Source organism: Cupressus sempervirens, chromosome 10 (assembly GCF_028749045.1).
Source record: "Cupressus sempervirens isolate cs-2001-9-10 chromosome 10, ASM2874904v1, whole genome shotgun sequence".
NCBI classification, from domain to species: domain Eukaryota; kingdom Viridiplantae; phylum Streptophyta; class Pinopsida; order Cupressales; family Cupressaceae; genus Cupressus; species Cupressus sempervirens.
This window is the reverse complement of record NC_143127.1, coordinates 764,964,660-764,986,226: the sequence shown is the minus strand read 5'-3', so window position 1 is coordinate 764,986,226 and position 21,567 is coordinate 764,964,660. Positions and strand designations below refer to the sequence as shown.

Here is a 21,567-nt window from a genome sequence, read left to right as displayed (position 1 = left end):
TCGAGACTTTGTGTTTGAACTTGGATATGGTGATTACTTTGTAAATCATTATGTCAATTATTTTATAACATTGATTACTATTTTAAATTTTTATTCTTTGCTATCATGTTATTTGATGCATTTAGATTATCTCAGTTTTTCCAAATTTATGTTCAATACTAAGAAAAGTTTGTGTTCCTCGGTTTCTTTATATCTCTTAAATTTTAGATTTCCCCTCCATACCCAAGAGTATGTGAGAGATCCTTAAGTACTTTCAGGTAAAAGTACATTCATATGTTTATCTTTCTTTGAAATTAAATTGATAATCTATCAAAGGGAGTTGTACCTCTCAAAATTCAGAGGGAAACGATTAATAAAACGTTTACCCAATTATGAAATTCATTGGTTTCCTATCTTGGGCGTAGAGAAAGTTATTTAACTTTAGGAAAAAGGGAGACAAACTGTTCACCAACACTCATAAAAGCATATAGTATGAGTCATCTCTATTGTTGGAGTGGAATGGTTATATATAGAACTACCAAGGCTTCAATCATGTTTGTAGTTAGATCCGTATATCATCTATGATTTATCCAAGAGGCATGATTGATGCATACTCATATATATTCAACATGTCTAAAAATTGTTTATGCCCAAGACTTGTGATGTAGTACATAATTAACCAGGTAAAAAAAAATTTAAAAAGTTGTATCGCAAAGTTTCAAATACTACTAATTATGTTCATATATGTTAATAAGGAATGCAGGGATTAGCAATTCATTTTGATTACACATCCTAGAATGGCCCAATCTTGTTACAATAATAGCCATAAAGGAAAAGGAAAAAAAAACCAAAGCGGCAAGGAGGACAAGTTACTCTAGCAATGAAATTTAAAAATGAAACAAAGACTAGCTATACTTTTGGTCAGAGCAAGAACCAAAAAAGGGTCCCTAACCTATAGCAAGGACTTTCCACAAAACATCGTGAGGGAGAGTGTGGGAAGAGGTAGAATGACCTTTTCTCCTATGAACGACAATCAAAGATATACAATCATCTAAACTCTCACTTCCAAAAACAAAAGTCATCTTTCAGACAACCAGTAACATCAAGGAAAGATTGATAACAATAATGTAGACATGTAATTGTACTTCGCAAACATAAACTTGGATTGTTCTTAGAAAATCAAATGAGTGCAACAAGGGTCTCGAGTCAACACCCCCAATGGGGTCAAGGGGCAGCATCCCTTCTAGGTTCTAGGATTAGTGCTCCGAGTTGGGTCGAAAAGTAGTGCCCTTTGTAGGGTCCAAGGGAAGCATCCCTAGTGTGCTCCTTGCACAATACAAGGAGGAGTTGAGGGGCGAAGAGTTGGGGTGGAGCCCCCATAGCCAAGCCTAAATTAAGACCTTTAAAGCCACACTAAACTCCATGTTGCATACCAAAGAATCATGTCGTATAGTGAAATTGCGTCATACTATGAGAAAGAATTGTTGCCATCCTACTTTGGAGTGTGAAGCTCGTATGATTAGTTTAGCAAGCCATACACCGAATTGGTCACATGTAAGTGATGGAAATCAATGGATGTTTTTGGACTGTGGAGGTCTTATGTTGAGTAAGGAGGTTATACATTGAGTGTCAAATAGCAAACATATGATAAGCTCCTACTAAGAGTTTCCTACAATATATAGTGATAGAGAGACATTTAGTATGCAGAAGAAGTATGTTGACCAATGAAGACAATCATAGATTAAGTATAATTGTTGTATAACTAAGAGAATAGGATGAGATACAACTAAGGGAAAATTATGCCATAGTCTAAGGTGTCTGAAATGAATATTCATCAGTTGTGCTAGAGCATATAATGTGAATGATCTTGTTATGTTGCCACCCTAATGCAAGTGGATGACATTTATTCCCTGTCACCTTGTAGCAACATGATTCCATCATCCCTTAAATAATATATTGGTTGAACTTTATAATAATGAGTTGGCTATATTTAATAATGAGTATTGGCTTTTTTATATTTCTCACAACATTTAATAGTTAATATTGTTTCTTTCCTTTTCCTTGTAGCTTCATAATCATTTTATAATTTTCTTTGTTTGTAATTCTTCCACAAAGTCAGAGAGCTCTATTGTAGCTATCTTTTGAAAACCAAGGGTTGCCTCCTATGCACATCAACTATCTAACTTTGTAGAATCATTGAAAAAATTCATTGGTTGCTCTCTAGTAAGAGTCTAGCTTCAAGGAAATCACCCGTTGATAGAAATACCTCATAGCCCTCCATTCACCAATGAAATAGGCCACAGAGAATTTATTTTTCACTAAGAGTCTAGCTTCAAGTAAATTACACATCGACAAGAATACTTCATAGTGCTCCATTTGCCACAAAGATAATTTATGTTTCATACAATGAGAGTCACTATAACTCCGAAATTCCTTCATTGTTCGGTTGCATTGGACCTTGACATCTCCATTCATTCTTATGAAAAGTTTCAATATGATGAATCTAAGGAAACTAATTGACGGCTTGGTTATTTAAATCACTTACATACTTCAACCCATATTTTTATTGGAAATTGCATCATTTTTTCATATATTGTGATCTTTGGCTTCTACCAGCAATCCCCTTCGATTAATGCATCGTACACTTTTTTCTACAATAGGATGACCACAAAATTCAAGAGGTAACATTGGGTCTCGATCGTTGCATTTTCCTAATAATTGCAATATCCTACTTGTTTAGGTAGTCTCTTATGAAGTGCTTTGCTACATTGTTGGCACTATATGGGTCTCAATTGTTACATTTCCTAATTATTGCACTATCCTACTTCTCTAGGTAGCCTCTTGTGAAGTGTTTTGCTACATTGTTGGCACTGTATGATAGGATGTCCTTTTCATACAATTATTATTTTTGCCCTCCTCAATGATTCATTCTGTGGTTTCAATTGGGTAATTTCTTCCTAGGTGAAGAGTACTTATTTACTTCTAGTCTTCAAATTGTACAAGCATCCTTTATTCAATTATCCATAACCTCACAAATCTTACAAAACATTTTTCTAAGACATTTACCTTTGCCTCGTAGAGCTATACACTCAGTACTTCCTATTTCATTAGTTTCTTTCTTGGTTTCCTTCTCCACCCTTAATTATTTCACCATTCAAAGCATGTCCCTTTAAAGTGCTTGCATTGTTCCCAATTCATTGTCACTATTTGATGTAGGAGCATCAAGCTTGGATTTTGTGTACCCTATGTTTCACACGGTTAGGGTTATGTTCAAGGCATATTGGTGGACCTTATCCTATGTGTGCATAATGATTGGAGTTATCGTAGTGGAGTTAGAGCTCTTTTGATGGTTGTTGGTGTACCTTATTTCCTAGGCGGACTTTGGAGATTAGTTGGCTTATGCGATCTTAGTTCTAGATCATTAGATGGCATGTGGGCTATGTCTAAGGCCACATAATGTTATTTTATCTTATGAGTTAGTTATGATTGTAAACTTGGGGCCTGTCCTAAGTGTTCTTTAATCTGCTAGACCAACTTGTGGCTTGAGTGTTTATTTAATATAACTTGCTAACCCAACTTGTGGCTTGGTTTATTATAAGTAGAGGGTCTTATGATATCTAGAGTCGTTCAATTAGTTGGGATGAATCAGTTGAGAATGGAGTAGCTAGGAGCATCTTGAGGATGATAGCTTGGAGGAAGATCTTCGCATATGAGGATTGAGTTGTATTCTTGTTTGTAATGGTCGTAACCCAAAAGGCCTTACAGTCAGGCAAGTTGGATGTAAAACTTATAATTCTATTATGAGAATGTGAGTTGCAATTGATTTGAATCTTTGTGTTATTGTTGTATTTTTGTTGTGTCGTTATTTGTTGGGGGCTAGGTCATCTCTGTTGGAGGTACATATGCCTTGCACTGCATCACTATTCTCATTGAAACCTTCATCTTCTTCTATTTTTCTTTTTCCATGCAAGCACATTTTATCTTCACTTTCTATGTTCATTGTCCAATTGTAGGCTTCAAAATAGAATAATCATAATACTATCTTGTTTTTTTTGCTTAAAGATAGAAGTAAACATTCAATGAGCCATCACTTTTTTAGACCAGCAATCAATTCTATTTCTAATTTTACCAACAACTCTTTAAGTCTCTGATTATATGCTCGTACATTTTTGTGCTTACCTTGTTTTGTGTTGTAAATTTTTGCTACTATTTCCATTATGAACACGAAGTAATTTAAACTCTTCTCTTAAGGTCTTCTTTAATGTCTTTCATGTATTTATGGAGGCTTGATCAATTTCTATATACCATCAATCACTACACCCTGCTAGGTGGTTGGATAGTATCATAGCCAAATTGTTTTATCATCTTGCCCATTTGCTATGAAGATTATCTCACAAATGTTATAATGCATAACAAGACCCTCCAACCAATTTCCTATAATCTTGGGCATGTTTTTCTTTTCTCCGCTAGTACTTGGCATGATTTTATTTGGATGTACACCTATCACATAGAATCCACTTGCATGAGATTTTTTATTTGAAAGTTCCAATGCTTCTCTTGCACTCTCAGGCACGTAGGAATCCTCAACTCTTCCCTCGACTTCTACCTTTTCATTTATACTCCCTTAGCTCAACTTCTTCTCCATTGCTTAACAACCTTTATGTGAAGGCTACTCGTAAAATTATCTAAAAGGAATGTGAGCTCATCTCTCTACGAAGGCCTCCAACTTTGAAATCATTCAATTGTATTTTCCTCAAGTGTTTATCATAATCTTCTCTGTCTTTCCAGAAGGGTTCAAACTTTGAAATCATTTGAATGTATTTTTCCCTGGAGTGTCTTTTCTTGCCTTTATTGAGATCTAATGGCATCGGTCACTCAAGTCTGACCCAATCAAATGTTTACTATAATATCTAAAAAAAACGTGAATTAATAATAAGTATGGCAATGCATACCAAATGAAGTAGTAAAAATGTCATTATTTGCATATGAAATTATTATAGAAGAATAGCACAAACAGTCAGTCAAGGATCATAATTGATCTGATTAGATCATACTACCTTTCTTAATGATACATGATATATTTAAGGGACCCAATGATTGCCAAGAGGAACACAATCGTCAACCAAACAATCACTTAATACGAAAAACCAACTTATAGTTGGATAACTAATACTAATGATCAATAGACATTTTAAGTTGATAGATGATGCCAAGAAGGGGTTAAATGTGGTTTTCCTTGTGTGGGCATGGTTGGTTCAAGGAATCTCTTATTCTCCTTGCCTTACTTAGCATGGAAAAGGTTGACCTTTTTCTTGTTCATAGTCCTCCCCTGTCATGGTTTGTGGGCAAAGTATGATTGCCAACAAAGTTTGGTATGCTCATTGAAGCCTTATTTGTAGATTTGATTACTTATGACCATCTCTATTAGACTTACGTTAAGTGAATTTTGAAGTCCTAGAGGCCTCTCATTGAAGGCACAATCAAGCTTTTTCCTTGTTCTAGAGGTTTTTTGTTGTGGGCTTTCGAACTCCAAAGGGCATAAAGTTGGTGTTAGATGGTAAGTCGTGGTTGTGGGACAACCATTCCCTCACTCAAGTTTTGGTTTCCTTCTTTCAAACTTATGACTGAATTTCTCAAAACTATATCTGTTTGGGTGAGATTGCCTAAACTCCCTCTCCAGTTTTAGAAAGACTCCTCTAAGGATATTGGCAATAGTACAATACCATTTGTCATTTTCTGAAAGTGGATTCAACCACATCCAACATCGCCCACTCTTCTTTTGCTCATATTCTAATAAACGTTGCTATTTACAAGTTTTTTCATGGGTATTTCGTCTTGATGGATGAGGATTAGTGATGGATTCAGCTACTTCATTATGAGGACCTACTATTGCATTGTAAATAATACTTTTCTATAAAAACATCTTGCTCCTAATTGTCCCCACCCTTGCCACAAGATTGCAAACTCAACTACATGGTTGCAAAAAGCCCTCGATCATTTGATTGTGGTTGTTTCTTCTCTTTCAAACCCTCTAGTTGATGAGTCTCCTAGTCCCACCCTCCTATCAGTCAATCACAATGTGATCTTGGAGGGCCATGTTGAGGTGGCTAAGGTGATTTCATTATTCCATGTAAAGGTTTCTTGTAAAACAGCTTATGCATCTCCTTCATCTAATCTCATTACCTTATTGGTGGGTTGTGGGGGGGTTTTGTTCCAACTCTATTTGCAGATCCTGTGCAGCATACAACATCCTCGATTAGAGATCCTTTCTCACCATGAAGTGACTTTGGTCGATTTAAATAATGATGTCTTGGGCAATTGCTCAAAGAAGGAAAGAGATCTTCCCAAATCTGTTTGGGAATCCCCATGTTAGGGGTGTGTGGACTGCAAGAAGGGGATTAAGCATAGTGTAGGTTGGTGTTGGTTGTTGTCCAAGGGAACACTGACTACAACTGCGTAGGGGAACAGCTTTTTGATAGCCATTGCATTGCTCATGTAAAAGGTTCCAAGATCTTTTAAAACCTGATTTTTACCTCTCAATTGTGGAGTAGCTTGGCTACAGTTGTGTTGTTTTTGTCGCCACTGTTGTCTTGGGTAAAATTTTTCAAGTTCTATCAAATCTGTTTCTACCCTTCAATCAAATTTTGAAAACTATAAACCATGAAAAGTATACAACACACTACAATGAATAAATAAATATTGACAATTTTCTAATTTATATTAAACCTATCTATAGATAATAAAAACACGTTGTACTATATCTAATTTTAACTTTGAAAATTTCAAAGAATATAACAATTGTTTGTCTATTGTTATAGTTTAGTAATTCTGGCTATGCTTTGTCAAACTTGTTACTATCTCCCTCCCACATGGTAAGTGTAAACTTCCTATAGTATATGTTCAAAATTCGGAGTTAAAACATCATACAACTCTTGTATTCCCACCGTAACATTTGGATATAAAAAGTGTCATATAAGTCATATGACAACTATTATGCATTTATACTTGTTTACAAGGATTTACAGAATGAGAGTAATACTAAACACGCACTCATATTCACATAAAGGTTATCTCTAATATGGGTAGAGAATCAAAATAGTTACCAAGGGGTTTTTACAAGTACATCCCAATCATCAAAAGGCACTGAAGTAGCAGGACTACAGTTTCATCTCGAAATCTGAAGGATGTTCCACATATAATTGCACATCTAATGGTTCACTACTCATTGACTTGACAGGAGTAATCAATGGAGGCTGCTGCCAATGTTTAGTATCTGTTGGTATCCATAACTGTCCCACATCACTGCTGTTCCCAGGTAGCTGCCTGAAGTAGCCTACTATTTCCCATGCACAATCTGTATAAGGATATTAAAAAAAAAATTGCTTGTTATTCATTCATAATGCAAAAATCAAAATAAATTAATTCTCTACTTGAAAATATAAACCATTAACTCTGGATGTTCATAATTCTCCAGACATATTTCCTCCCAAAAAAGTCTTTGTAAAGGCTTGTAACTTGTTAGTTTATTCTGGAAGGCCTAGATAAATGAATATTACAGTTCGTACCATCAGGAAGTCGCTGAAGCCTTGATTCAAACACTGACAGCTTTATGAAAAAAGCTCTTAAAGCATATTCAACATCATTTGCCAGAAAATCTGACTTAAAAGATTTATTCACATTCAACCGGAAAACAAATTTCTCAACTGGAATTTGATTTTTGTCGCTGAAAATTATAGCCACTCTCTCTACCATGTCCTGCTCAGCATCCATCCATTACTCTGATGTCATATAAATTCTGAAATAAATAGAAAGAAAATGAAATCACTCATGTACCATTTCTGTACAGATTATCCTAGAATACCATATTGAACTTTGTGACAATACTCTAGCTGTGTTATTTTGGTAAAAATATTGTCTGGTATATTATAATTTATAAACAGCACATACAGAAGTAACGTAGTTACTTAGAAGCTTTCTTAATGGAGTATTCCTTACAGCACAAGACTTTCAAGTCATCCATATGAGAAACTCATCTGTTTCTATTAAGGTCTATATCTAAGGATTGCTTTCAACACAAGCATACAAACACATTGACCTCCTGAATTGTCGAAAGAAGATGTGTAAAAGTAATCAAAATAATAAACTATAGCATTTCAGAAATTCAGTTCACCTAAATGTAATATTCTATCAATTCAGGAAAAAAAAACATCAAACTGTCTACAACTATCAATAGTTTATGATACAGTTTATGTTTAAGTTCTGGAAAATCACAAATATTATCCATTCTTCATATAGACTCTTGAACACATTAATCATGGTATTTCAAGCAACTACTATGTTATTACAAACTATTCTGTTATCCCTGAATTTTGTGAGAGGCAAAATCTTGAGCTATAGTGTATAAAATGAAGACCTTCCTCTATTTGTGAGCAGGCCTTCCCTTTAATGTAAATGTAGTCAAAACAATAAACTATAGCATAGAAGGTAATTCCAATGAGCTTACCCTCATCAACCATTCTTAGAAAATCTCTCTCTAACACCTTGGTTAGCATGATAAAATGATATTACCTTCTATGCTATAGCTTATTATTTTGATCCAGCTTCCACATTGCCTTCGATTGTTCTTTAGCAATTTGTGGATGATGCCATCCTCTTTGGTTCTGTCTTGGTGGTTGAAGCAAGAGCCTCGAAATACTTCCTCAATCAATATGAGCATGTTTCGGGATAGGCCATCAAATATACCAAAAGTGGCATGTTTTTCTTAAATAACTTGATAGTTTACAGAATAAAATGAAAATCAGGAACATTTTAGGTTGTCAATGTGCGAGCCTCCCCAGTACTTATCTTGGGCTCCCACTCATGGTCAAAGAGGTCACTAATGGCTTCTGGAACTCTATAATTGAGAGGACATTGTGAAGGTTGTCCCTTTAGTAATGCTAGAAAGTTGCAGCTTCTAAGGGCATTCCTCCAATGGATCCATATGCACTCTCTTTCTCTCTCTCTCTCTGTAAAAGAGTTTTTATGGAAAGGTATGGATGAAAAAAATGAATGGCACTGGTGAACTGGGACAGTATCTCCCAACCAAATAGTATGGTGGGGTTGCAAGCCTCCCTAGTACTTATCTTGGGCTTGGTCATGGTCAAAGAGGTCGCTAATGGCTTTTGGAACTCTATCCTTGAGAGGACACAGTGAGAAGTAGCTAGTTGTAAAGGTTGTCCCCTTAGTAGTGCTGGAAAATTGCAGCTTCTAAGAGCACTCCTTCAGTGGATCCATGACTGTACTCTCTCTCTCTCCCTCTCTCCCTCTCCAATATCTCCTACACTATGGCTGAAAACCCTTGAGAGAATACAAAAAAAGATTTTTTATGGAAAGGTATGGAGAAAAAGAAGTGAATGGCACTGGTTAATTGGGACACTATCTCCCAACAAAAAAGTATGGGAGTGTTGGGTTATCAAAAGAATCTCACCTTAATAAAGCTCTTTTGGGGAAGGTTGAATGGCAATGATTCACTTTTGGGATGACATATGGCGAAGATTTTTTATGGAAAAGTATGGATGAAAAAAGTGAATGGCACTGATTAACTGGGACAGTATCTCCCAACCAAATAGTATGGCAGGGTTGCGAGCCTCCCTGGTACTTATCTTGGGCTCCCACTCATGGTCAAAGAGGTCGCTAATGGCTTTTGGAACTCTATCCTTGAGAGGACACGGTGAGAAGTAGCTAGTTGTAAAGGTTGTTCCCTTAGTAGTGCTGGAAAACTGCAGCTTCTAAGAGCACTCCTACAATGGATCCATGTGTACTCTCTCTCACTCTCTCTCTCTCTCATTTTTATGGAAAGGTATGGAGGAAAAGAAGTGAATGACACTGGTTAACTGGGACACTATCTCCCAACCAAAAAGTATGGGAGGGTTGGGCATTGGAAGAATCTCACCGTAATAAAGCTCTTTTGGCGAAGGTTGAATGGCAATGATTCACTTTTGTGATGATATGTGGCTGGAGGATACACCTCTATCCTCCCACCAAGATTTCTTGATCTCTGTGAGCTTGCTAACTGTTTTTGGTAATCAAGTGACCGACTATCTTGATGACACTTGGAAAAACATCTTGCTCTGCAGCTAGGATCGATAGCATCTGTTGCTACTACCTTAGGACTTGCTTTGGAGGCTTTGGGAGGTGAGATTTCCTATATTTCATAAAGAGGACAGACTGTTGGAGACGACAGCCCGATGGTGAATTCTTTGTGAACTCTACCTATCATCTACAACTACATAGTGACAATAATGAACTATGGAGAAGAATATGGAACTCACAACTCATTCCTAATATCAATCTATTTTGGTGGACTACTATGCACAACAAAATCCTTACTTGAGATAATCTTGTTAGGCATGGATTTCAATTGCCAAACCATTGTGCTCTTTGCAAATGTAGCGAGGAAACTATTAATCATCGACCCGCCCATTGCCCATTTAGGCAAGACCTTTGGTGCAAGGTTTTGCATTTGTTCAACATCTTCCCTTCAATTGGTAGGAGGCTTCCTTCAACTCACTGATCAGGCAATTGTGGAAGCAAATACCCCTTAATCTATGCTAAGCCATATGGAAAAAGAGAAATAATAGAGTTTTTTGGGGTGTGGAGTGCCTCGTTGATATTTTCAAAATCTTTCATAAAATGCTCTTAGAAAACTGGTTGTCACCACCTAGACATGTTCCCCCCCGCTCTTATTTTGATATTCAAACTGGCAAAAACTGGAACATTCAGGGTTCTTAGGTGAAGCTTGACAACTCTAAGAGATGGAAAATAAAAAATACCAAATGGACCCCTCCTAAACCTAGCTTGTCAAAGCTTAATTTTGATGGAATTACAAAACATGTGGAGGGGGCGGCTACCACTAGTGGACTCGTTAGAAGGGAGTATGGGAAACTAGTACTAGCCTACAGTGACAAATTGCAGAATTGCACAAATAATCAACCCGAGGTAATGGGTCTCCTCTAAGGGCTCAAGTTTCCTCTCTCAATGGGTATGAAGGACTTATTGATAGAAGAGGAATCGAAGCTCACAGTCGATGTTGTCCAAAGGGCCTCAAAACTCAATTGGTTGAGTGATGGTATTCTGCAACATGTTCACAGACTTCTTCTACAATTTGACTCATTCGGTATCAATCTTGTATATAAAGAAGGCAATGTGCTTGCTAACTCTATTGCAACAAAGGGCTATAATTTAGGGGGACTTGAATGTCGGAGATCCTCTCATTCTCTCCCAATAGATATCCAAGCCCTCATGAGGGGAGAATACACAAATTCTACTAGAATGACAATTGATGACCTGCTTTGGATGTAGTGCATCCTAGTGTGTATTGTGTGGGTTTCACTCTCCATTTACCCTAAACAAGTTTGTACCAAGCAGGAGTGTTTGGATGCTTAGACTATTTTGAATTTGAATTTGGACTGAATGACATTGTAGGACAGTGTGAGGAAGGGGAATAGCCTTAGCCAATGTGAAATTAACATCCCCTTGGAGGGTACTAAATTTCTCTAGGTGGCCTTTAATGAATCATTAAAGTCACCCCAACCTGAAGGCAAGCCTTATGATGATGAGATGGTACACTAAGTGGATTACACATACTCATTAAGCATTTATTATTGCATCCCTTGTGAAGGAGTGTCCCCCTCATACTAAAACGAATATTGCTAGTGGGAAACTGTACCCTACATGGCTAATGATGATAGCCAACTGGACAAACAAGCATTTAGCTTGCATTCAATTCAATATGTGATAACAAGAAATTCCCCTCACTGTATTAAGGGTTTCATATTTTTCTATAAGTGTGATATACTACTCATTGTACCACAAAGATGGGTGGGAGCCATGATCGCAATGAGCTTGGTAGGCCAAATGACTTCAAGAATGACCCCACTATGTAGCATATCTACAAAGACGCGTGTTCAAGTTTTATTGAGTCTATTAATGAATTTGATGAGGGTTTTCTTTCTAGAGTTGTCAATTCTCAGGAGGACAAGACAGTTGTCAGGGATATCTCCTTTGGAATTAGTGAGTAGGTGATAGCCAAGGCAATCAGGCTACCATTTGAAGGAAGAAAATGGAAGAAGACTAGCCGAGTGGTTGACAATACTAGCCTAAACAGATTTTTTAAAGGAGACAAGGCATTGGTCAAGATGCAGGGAGGTTATCAGAGGGCACAACTACCATCACCATGGGACCAGGTCTGTATCATGCTTATGATGTATTTCACCCTTGAATGGTGGTTCAAAGTTTAATAAAACCATATGCCCCTTCTCAACCATTTTAGGGACCATGAGACTATCCATTTCCTTTTTCCGTACTCAATTCCCTTAAAAGTTATGCATTTGATGCTAAAGAGACTATGCATACCCAAATTTTACAAACCCTATCCATCTACACCAAGGCCTTATGTTTAAGTTTTATTGTTTTCATTTAGCACTCTGCCTCACTGAACCTATCATGGTCTGTGAAGCCCATGTTGCAAAATCCCCCTCACCTACATATATTATTGAAATACTAGGACCTAGCAAAAAGAAAAGAATTTGTCACTTGCGAACCCTTAAAATTGCTTCTCATCCTAGCACCCTAGATGTGCTTAACTCTTAAGATGGATACCCTTGATGCCAATGGCTTGAAAGAAAAGGACCTAAGCTGGCCACCTCCAAAAGAAAGGGGGAAATCCCCTCCCCCCTACCAACAAAACCAAACTTTGCATCCAAGAGGTGAACAGCAAGGAGGATGAGATTGAAGACGAACAAAATATACCACAGAGATCCAATAGACTAATCGCAAGTTCTGCTCAGAAGGGGAAACAACTAGTTGATTATGATTCAGAGAGCATAGAACAAGGGAATGAGAAAATTGGGAAGGTTAATGCACTAAAGAGGACCATGGAAGGTGAGGAAAATGAAGCTAATGCAGTTGGCAGCTCCAACAAATCAACTACCAATAGGCCTACCCATACATCTAACAGCACCAAAGGGAGCCTATTGACCTCATTGGAGACATGATGCTAGATGAGGAAAATACTACCTCTGCCACACCCAAAGTAGTTCCTACTTTGAAGTAGATGAATTTGAAAGGTGAGGTTGGGAACCTAAAGAATAAATTGACTGAACGGAAGCAAGATGGGGTGCACATCTCAAGGTTCAATTTCTAAGCCATGCACAGCTGTGCAACTTCTTTGGGCTTGTGGCAGCCTAAGGTTCTTGGTGAGGATGGTGATGGCAAGGGATATTAAAAAGATTTGTTTTAGTTTCTCATAGATGATTAGAGCCAAGTGCTATACCAGTCAGACAGCAACATCAAATCCCCTTGTAATGTTAAGTCCCAGGGTAGCCGTGACTATTTCCCTCCACCTCACTGGGTACTTCATAGATATTTTTCTTGTTGTTCTCGTCCTTTACCTGGACTCTAGTTCCATGAAGAACATGTTAGATATATTTTTGCTATTCATTTTGTATAAGAAACAAGATATTTTCGTTTTTTGTTATTATAGGTACTTATCTGTACAATGATGATATTCGTCGGCTTTTAGGCTGTCTGAGCACTACTTGTGGTTACTTTCCTGGTGGTGTTGGTACTACTTGCTTTTGGTGTTCATCTGTTGTTAGTGTGCTGCTAGTCTTACACCTTCAGGCAGTGGTTTTGTAAGGGTCAGCACCCTTATTTTACTGCTGATTAATATCACAAACATTAAAAGGTCTTTAACAGGAAAATAAAGTGGCATTATTGAGCTGAAAATAGATTTCTCAACCCAGCCAGATGCATATTTAATTTTGAAACACATGAAATATTTCTTACATGTGCATACAATGAAATACAAATCTGGGTCTCTATAGGAATACTACTACGGTATCCATGCGTCTTTGGAGTAAATGTAAAAACAAAGTCCTCTTACTTTGACTCCCTTCCTGAAACAACCAATACTGTACCTAAAATTCTATTAGAAAGACAGTTTTCCCAAAAAAAAAAAACCTCTCATTACCTTCTATAGGCTGGTTTTTATTTAAATTTAGATATGCAAACTAACAAATTTTGAGTAAATAATTCTTCAATTTTTCGTATGAAGTATAGTTGCAGCGAAAAAAATTGGGAATGACTTGGCAATCCAGAATATTTTTTAAAAAATCTATTAATTGGTTGAATAGGGAAAAAAACAGGTTAGGGTCAGAAAAAGCAGTAGAATGAGAAAACAGAAAACAACAAATATTTTTTCTGACCCAAAAATAACAATTTATTTTTCAAAAATAATTATATAGCTTTGATATTTTCATGATTAATCACGATAAAAAATACATCAAAAATCGATTTGATCAATTGCTTGCATGAAAATGTAAATTTTCAGGAAAAAAGGCATCAAGATCAAGCCGCAATAAATTGTAATAATCATTATTTTTCTGTGACTATGATATTATAAAGGTTATATAAAGTTATCAGAATTTCCATAATATCGATTTATTAAGACTCAAAATTTGCATGAATCATGTCTCTGTAACTGGAGAGATTCACAAACCATTCTACAAAAATTTGCCAAAAACTCTGTACTTGTAAAATTTTATTCATACCTCGGTATTTCCCCTAGCTTTCTTTCTATACGATATTATAAAAGGTTAAGTTCAATCAAAGTTATATAACTGAGAGAAAATAGTTGTCACTTTGCTCAATCTTGTGTGTCTTCGTCAGTAATGTTCAGCATTTTCTCTTTCTTCAGCAATCGCTTGTTAAAGCCTCTCTTTTCTGTGCATTCTTTAAGATTATTAAACTTGGCTTTATTACACTGTATATTGGTGGCCCACCATGTGTCAACAGTTGGATACACTACCTGCAACTAAAGATATCTAATATTCCCAAACTTTGCATCATGTTCCAGCTTTGCCTCCTTATATCAGGAAGGAGGTACTTACATCTGCAAGCCTCTGGATCTTTGCATGCTCCCCATACATGGTATATTCTAGTACTTCCGTTTTATGTTATCTTGTATTCCTTTGAAGACAAAGGATGTAGACCTAAGCTCTCTGGTCCATCGTAAACCAATGTTTGGGAAGGCTTCATCACAATCTGTAGTCATGGTTTTCTTGTAAGAACTCTCTATATTGCTGTAAATCCATCTTCGCCCTGTGCTCCAGCCTTGGCTATTTCATTTGTGGAGTCTCACATGGCTTACAATTCCCTACAGATTTAATTTTGTTGGGGATTTTGACCCCTATCGCAAACAACCGATAGACTCAGATAAATAAATTTTAGGACTGACTTTTGCAAAAACTGCAACAGCATTTGAAAAACCTATCTAGCAACATTCATAGAAGTAAATGGAACAGTACACAAGCACAACACCAAAAATATTCACATGGGAAACCCTTATGGGAGACTCACCACTAAATGACTTATATTATTCAGCATGAGAATTTCAGTAGAGCAAGTCTTGATACACAATCGCAATCTACAACATGCACTTCTACAATCACTATAATATCTTACACTAGCAATTTTTAGTCCAATGCCAGACTTTTAGTCTATAGTACCATCTAACTTTGTAATGACCTTGCTCAAATCTGATCCCAAAATGCTGATAAAGGTTCAAGAAAACACTTTGCATACAAGAGTCATATGACTGATATAAAATTTCAGTTTTCTTTTATGGCTCTTTCCTTCACTTAGCATCAATAAGAATGCTTGCAAGAAGACTCTGAATTGACTAAACAATGACCTAACATGAATGTGCAACTTATATTGACAATATTCAATGCATATATGTGATTGAAACTATTTGCAATATGCAGCTACAACAACTAGTAATTTTGACAAACACTTGGGATGCAAAATTATAACATTATTTATGCCAAAAGAGAGAACCTACAACCAATTGACATTTTGTCAAACAATTGGCATGCAAACTAATAAGCTGATCGTGAATGATAAATACATATTCAATTACACTATATCAGACCAGCAAATTATGTCTCCTTTATTGCACATAAAATGTTAACTACAATGCTAGTATGAAATGGCCAAGACTCGTGGCTTACATCCGCAAGAATAATGCTTAAATCTGTTACAACTTTCACCTACAGCCTTACCTTCTAATATGCATCTAAATGATAAGAACAATGCATGTAATATCCAAAGGAACTTGATTGTAGATGGCTGTAATAATTTTCTCCAATGCTGCCTTTCTGCTTTGCTTTTTCCAATCTACTTTTTCACTTGCTTTTTTCGAATCTGCTTTTTTCGCTTTGCTTTTTCGGATCTGCTTTTTCGGATCCGCTTTTTCGCTTTGCTTTTTCAAACTACTTTTTTGGACTACTTTTTCAGATCTGCTTCCAAAAACTCAAACCCTCAGGTAGTCTGAGTATACAAATTAAGCTCAACTTGAAATGGCTAAATACCACTTCCAAAGTGCAACCCTTCAGAAGGTCTTTCACTTCCTCAGTTATGCAATCTCTTGAGAGGTATCATTCTCAAGGATTATGCTGAATATTTGCAAACCTGGATGGTGCCACAAATGCTCAAAGAGAATGGTAGTAGAATCATCAATTCCCGTCTATCTAAATGAGAGGCCAAGCCCTCTATTTATTTACTTTTGTAAGAAGTTACTAAGGACTTCTAGAAGCATCCTTTTCTAAGAAGTTACTAAGAACTTTTAGAAACATCCATTATAAAATCTCATTATAATGCACTTTTATAATAAATAACTTTATAAAAAAGTGCAACTCAACTTAGAATTATAACATGTAGGCCCAATATAAGAAGTAATGATAATATATGAATAATATCTCCAAGAGCATAATAAACCATCCACTCCCCAAATAAATGCCAGAATGACTCTCTCATCACAACCACCCATCTACAAGAGTTCGTGATAGACTGATCCGGCATGCAAAACGATGCCAGCCAAAACGGGGACATTACAGTCCGCCCTTCCTGAAATTGCTTGTCCGCAAGCAATGGCCAATCCACCTAGATCCGAAATGTAGTCATGAACCATACTAATGTCAGTCAACGTAGGCTCCAAGGACAACCTCTGAAATATAACCAAGAGGAATCCATGAATGGATCGTGAACCACTGCACAACTGAACTCTAAATCCACTACTGCCACAGTCAAAAACCCACGAGACACGAACTCTCAAAACATCAAAACCCAAGTAGAGTGAGCAACCCAAACTACCAACACCATCCACACAACCCACCGTGTTATGCGGAATGCACACTCCAACTCTGCTGCAATGGTGACCACTCCCGCATGAAACTACACCAAATACAAAGAATCCACACACTGTACACCCACTGCAATCAGCACAACTCTGCAAATCACCGGCCACTGTCTCATAACCATAACTCCCATGCATCACTGATGGCGAATAGTCATCACATGATGGATAGCAAGAACTAGAACCCAAACCAAATCAGACGGACATCAAGTCCTCAACACCTGGATCCAATGCAAACTGATGAACATACCCTGCAGTATAATGCTGATTAAAAGAACTAGCCTCAGTCGACAGCTCGCCATACACAGGTGATGCAACCCACTGCAAATGATCACTAATCAAGCCGGAACTAACTACTACTTCCGAAGATATTGCCAAGGGAGCAGTGTCACTAGCAGGAACCATGCCAACTGCCAGCTCACCAACATCACACAGGATCTCTGATACAACATCACCAATCTCCTTGCCATCCGTAGTAGAGACCACCACCAAGTCAAACATACCACCATGCTCAGCTGCAGCGCCCAACTCAACTAAACCTGCCTCTAGTGGAAACGAACCAAACATGCCAATACTGGTATCGAGGACAGATATATCCTCATCTCCACTGCCTCTATCAACCTTGACCATGGACATCCTCAGATCACCAGACACCGCAGTTTGTGATTGTACAAAATCTGGTAAAAACTGAAGTCGTTCTAACTCTATGGTCACCTCAGCCCAATGAAAATGTGACTCCTCGAAAGCCAACTGTGTACTCTCAAGGAACTCAGAAGTCACCTCGAGCTGCTGAGTAAGCTCGCTCACCTCATCTTCCTTGACCAATAATGCATCATATGTTGTACTGCCCCACTCCATAAGATAATCTCCGTCGGCTACCAACTGCATATAATTCTGTCTCAGAATCCGGATAGCCTCCCATAAAGAGTGGATCTCTATCAAGGAAAGATAACTGCCTCCCCACTCATCACTAGTAGAAGAACCCCATCCATAAACTGCTAACAACTGACGAGCAACATCGAAATGCTCGCAAATGATAGCAATGTCTCGCTCACTAACTCTCAGCTGACTAGACACATGATTGTGCTGGCTGGTCAAACTCCTAAACTCTACCGCTGGTACACTGTCCAAAGGAGTAACCTCAGAAGAGCTATTGTCTGTAATACTGCCATCCAAATTCTGCAGTCCAACTGCTGAACTCGTATCATCAAACGGAGTGACTGAAGCATCAACATAAACCTCTGTATCAAAGGAACCCGCTGAAAAGACTAAGTCCTCGACACTATCCACAACATCCCCCTGGGTGTCATCTATAATAATCAGATCTTGGGACTCTTTTGTAAATTATGTCATATCTGAGAGATCATCAACCCATTCCAACAAGAATGGTCGTCTGGATACATGAACAATGCCCAACATAGGTGTATAAAAGCTAATTCTAGCATCAGACAAGTTGCTGGCATGGATAAGAACTACACCTAGTAAACTACTAATCAAGTCCATGATGGTGCAACAGATACTATTACCAAAAAATGATAGACATCTCCGATCAAAACATTCCCAAGTACTAAGATAAGGATCCCAACAACTAATCCCTGAACAGAAATCAACTAGCAACTCAAGTAAACTCCTCACCTGAGTAATGTGAACAATACCAATTGACTTCACGCACCTGTCTACTATACCCACTACAATCTCTGAATTCGAAGTGTGAATGCTAGACATTCTCATATCATCATCAACATGTGACCCGACTGTAAAAGAAAACTGAGTCCCTGCCATATGCGCTAACTCCTGAACTGAACTCACCTCGAGACAAAGCTCATCCACATGTCTCTCAAAATCCTAGAGAGCCAACTGAGTATACATCAAGGAATTCCGAGTATCCTCCAGCTCATGAGAAAATTGGTCGACCTCCTCTTCCTTCTTCAATGCATCTGAATAGATCCCCACAAGATTAAGGAGATGATCACGTTCTGAAAGTAGGTGTATGTAACTTACTTTCATTGCTTCCATGCCTTCCTTGATCTACTGTAAGTCGTCACAAGAACCTGTTGTGACTCCTTTCTGTTTCTCCTACAGTTGAATCATCCAAATGTGATTCTCGATCAATCCACGCATCCTGTCATGATGAGATAAAGCCGCAACAATATCCTTTTTCTTCGTCTTCAGCTGGCTTGCCAAAACACATGAAGAACTACTAGCCTCTATCTCATGCGAAGAACCATCCAACTGTGCTTGATACTCATTTTCTGCAAAGTCCTGAATTCTCACTTTCTGATCAACCATACTATCCTCAAACATGACAGTATCCTCAACTGTTGTAACTTCATCCAGCCCAATTGTACTGGAATCACTATCTGTGTCAATCACGCAGTCCAATGTGCTTGTGATATCACCTTCTGATGCAACTGGCTCAACCTGCACAACATCTGTAACCACTTCTGCCTGTGAAGATGATGCAGATAAACCATTACCTAAAGATGTGCTAATGTCTCCCTGTTGGAATCAGCATGTCTGTTAAACTCCTCATACAAGTTTCTGCCTGTCATAGGAAAAGTACTTCGATCTTTAGGCCTATCAATCAGGCTCTTTAACCACGTACATGCCATAGGTGACACATTCCTCTTTTTTGTCCAAACCCACCATAAATCTTCTACCAAAAGTTTAGAAATTTCATCCTCCTCAAACAAGATTGTGAACATGATGGAGTGCATCGATGCTAATACACTGCTAGGATGAAACTCATCCATAATATTCCAAAATGTGTTAAACATCCTGTGAATGTCACCGATACAACCTATTGCCAGGATAATGTTTTCAAATCTACACCTTGCAAATACGTCAAGTAATCTTGCCCCTTTTGTGAAATGAAGATCCCGGATGTTGTCCAACTTTTTGAAGCTTTTTACCATGGTGTGATCTATCTCTCTCATAATCTGATCGTCATAAGAATTAAGGCCAGCTATTATCCTCAAGATTTCACTAATGCAAGAGAGAGCTGCAAGTCTTATCACCTCATCATGATGTCTCAATAAGCGGGGCTTAACCAACGAACCAAATGCTGGAGATAAAGCTGTTTGCATAGCATTGGGTTTTGACTGATCAATCTTGCCTAAATAATTTTCCAACTCCTCCAAAGTTTTTAGAAGGTCCTCTGTTCACTGAAATGGGCAATCTAATTTCTTCTTTGCATTGTGCATTCTTTCTTCCAAATCCCTGTCTTCTGTTAACGTCATACTGATAATTGAATTCATTCTGAAATAACCCAGTCAGGCTGGCAAGAAACCGCTCTGATACCACTGTAATGACCCTGCTCAAATTTGATCCCAAAATGCTGATAAAGGTTCAAGAAAACATTTTGCATACAAAGGTCATATGACTGATATAAAATTTCAATTTTCTTTTATGGCTCTTTCCTTCACTTAGCATCAATAAGAATGCTTGCAAAAAGACTCTGAATTGACTAAACAATGACCTAACATGAATGTGCAACTTATATTGACAATATTCAATGCATATATGTGACTGAAATTATTTGCAATATGCAGCTACAACAACTAGTAATTTTGACAAACACTTGGGATGCAAAATTATAACATTATTTATGCCAAAAAAGAGAACCTACAACCAATTGACATTTTGTCAAACAATTGGCACGCAAACTAATAAGTTGATCATGAACAATAAATACATATTCAATTACACTATATCAAACCAGCAAATTATGTCTCCTTTATTGCACATAAAATGTTAACTACAATGCTAGTATGAAATGGCCAAGACTCTTGACTTACATCCGCAAGAATAATGCTTAAATCTGTTACAACTTTCACCTACAGCCTTACCTTCTAATATGCATCTAAATGATAAGAACAATGCATGTAATATCCAAAGGAACCTGATTGTAGATGGCTGTAATAATTTTCTCCAATGCTGTCTTTCTGCTTTGCTTTTTCCAATTTGCTTTTTCACTTGCTTTTTTTGGATCTGCTTTTCTCACTTTGCTTTTTCGAACTACTTTTTTGGATCTGCTTTTTCGGATTTGCTTTTTCGCTTTCCTTTTTCGAACTACTTTTTCGAATCTTCTTTTTCGGACTGCTTTTTCGGATCTGCTTCCAAAAACTCAAATCCTTAGGTAGTCTGAGTATACAAATTAATCTCAACTTGAAATGGCTGAATACCACTTTCAAAGTGTAACCCTTCAAAAAGTCTTTCACTTCCTCAGTTATGCAATCTCTTGAGAGGTATCGTTCTCAAGGATTATGCTAAATATTTGCAGACCTGGATGGTGCCACAAATGCTCAAAGAGAATGGTAGTAGAATCATCAATTCCCGTCGATCCAAATGAG

General features: G+C 37.4%; 1 protein-coding gene across 1 annotated transcript in view; it reads right to left on the bottom strand.

The window, feature by feature from the left end:
• Positions 1-6,930: 6,930 nt before the first annotated feature.
• Positions 6,931-21,567, bottom strand: part of REV7 (DNA-binding HORMA family protein) — a 61,150-nt gene continuing 46,513 nt past the window's right edge. Inside the window, exons 4-5 of the mRNA XM_089804910.1 lie at positions 7,545-7,734; positions 6,931-7,333 (exon numbers count right to left, since the gene is read on the bottom strand). Coding sequence (XP_089661036.1) covers positions 7,137-7,333; positions 7,545-7,734 — 387 coding nt within the window. The 3' untranslated portion in view covers positions 6,931-7,136. The remainder of the gene's footprint in view (positions 7,334-7,544; positions 7,735-21,567) is intronic.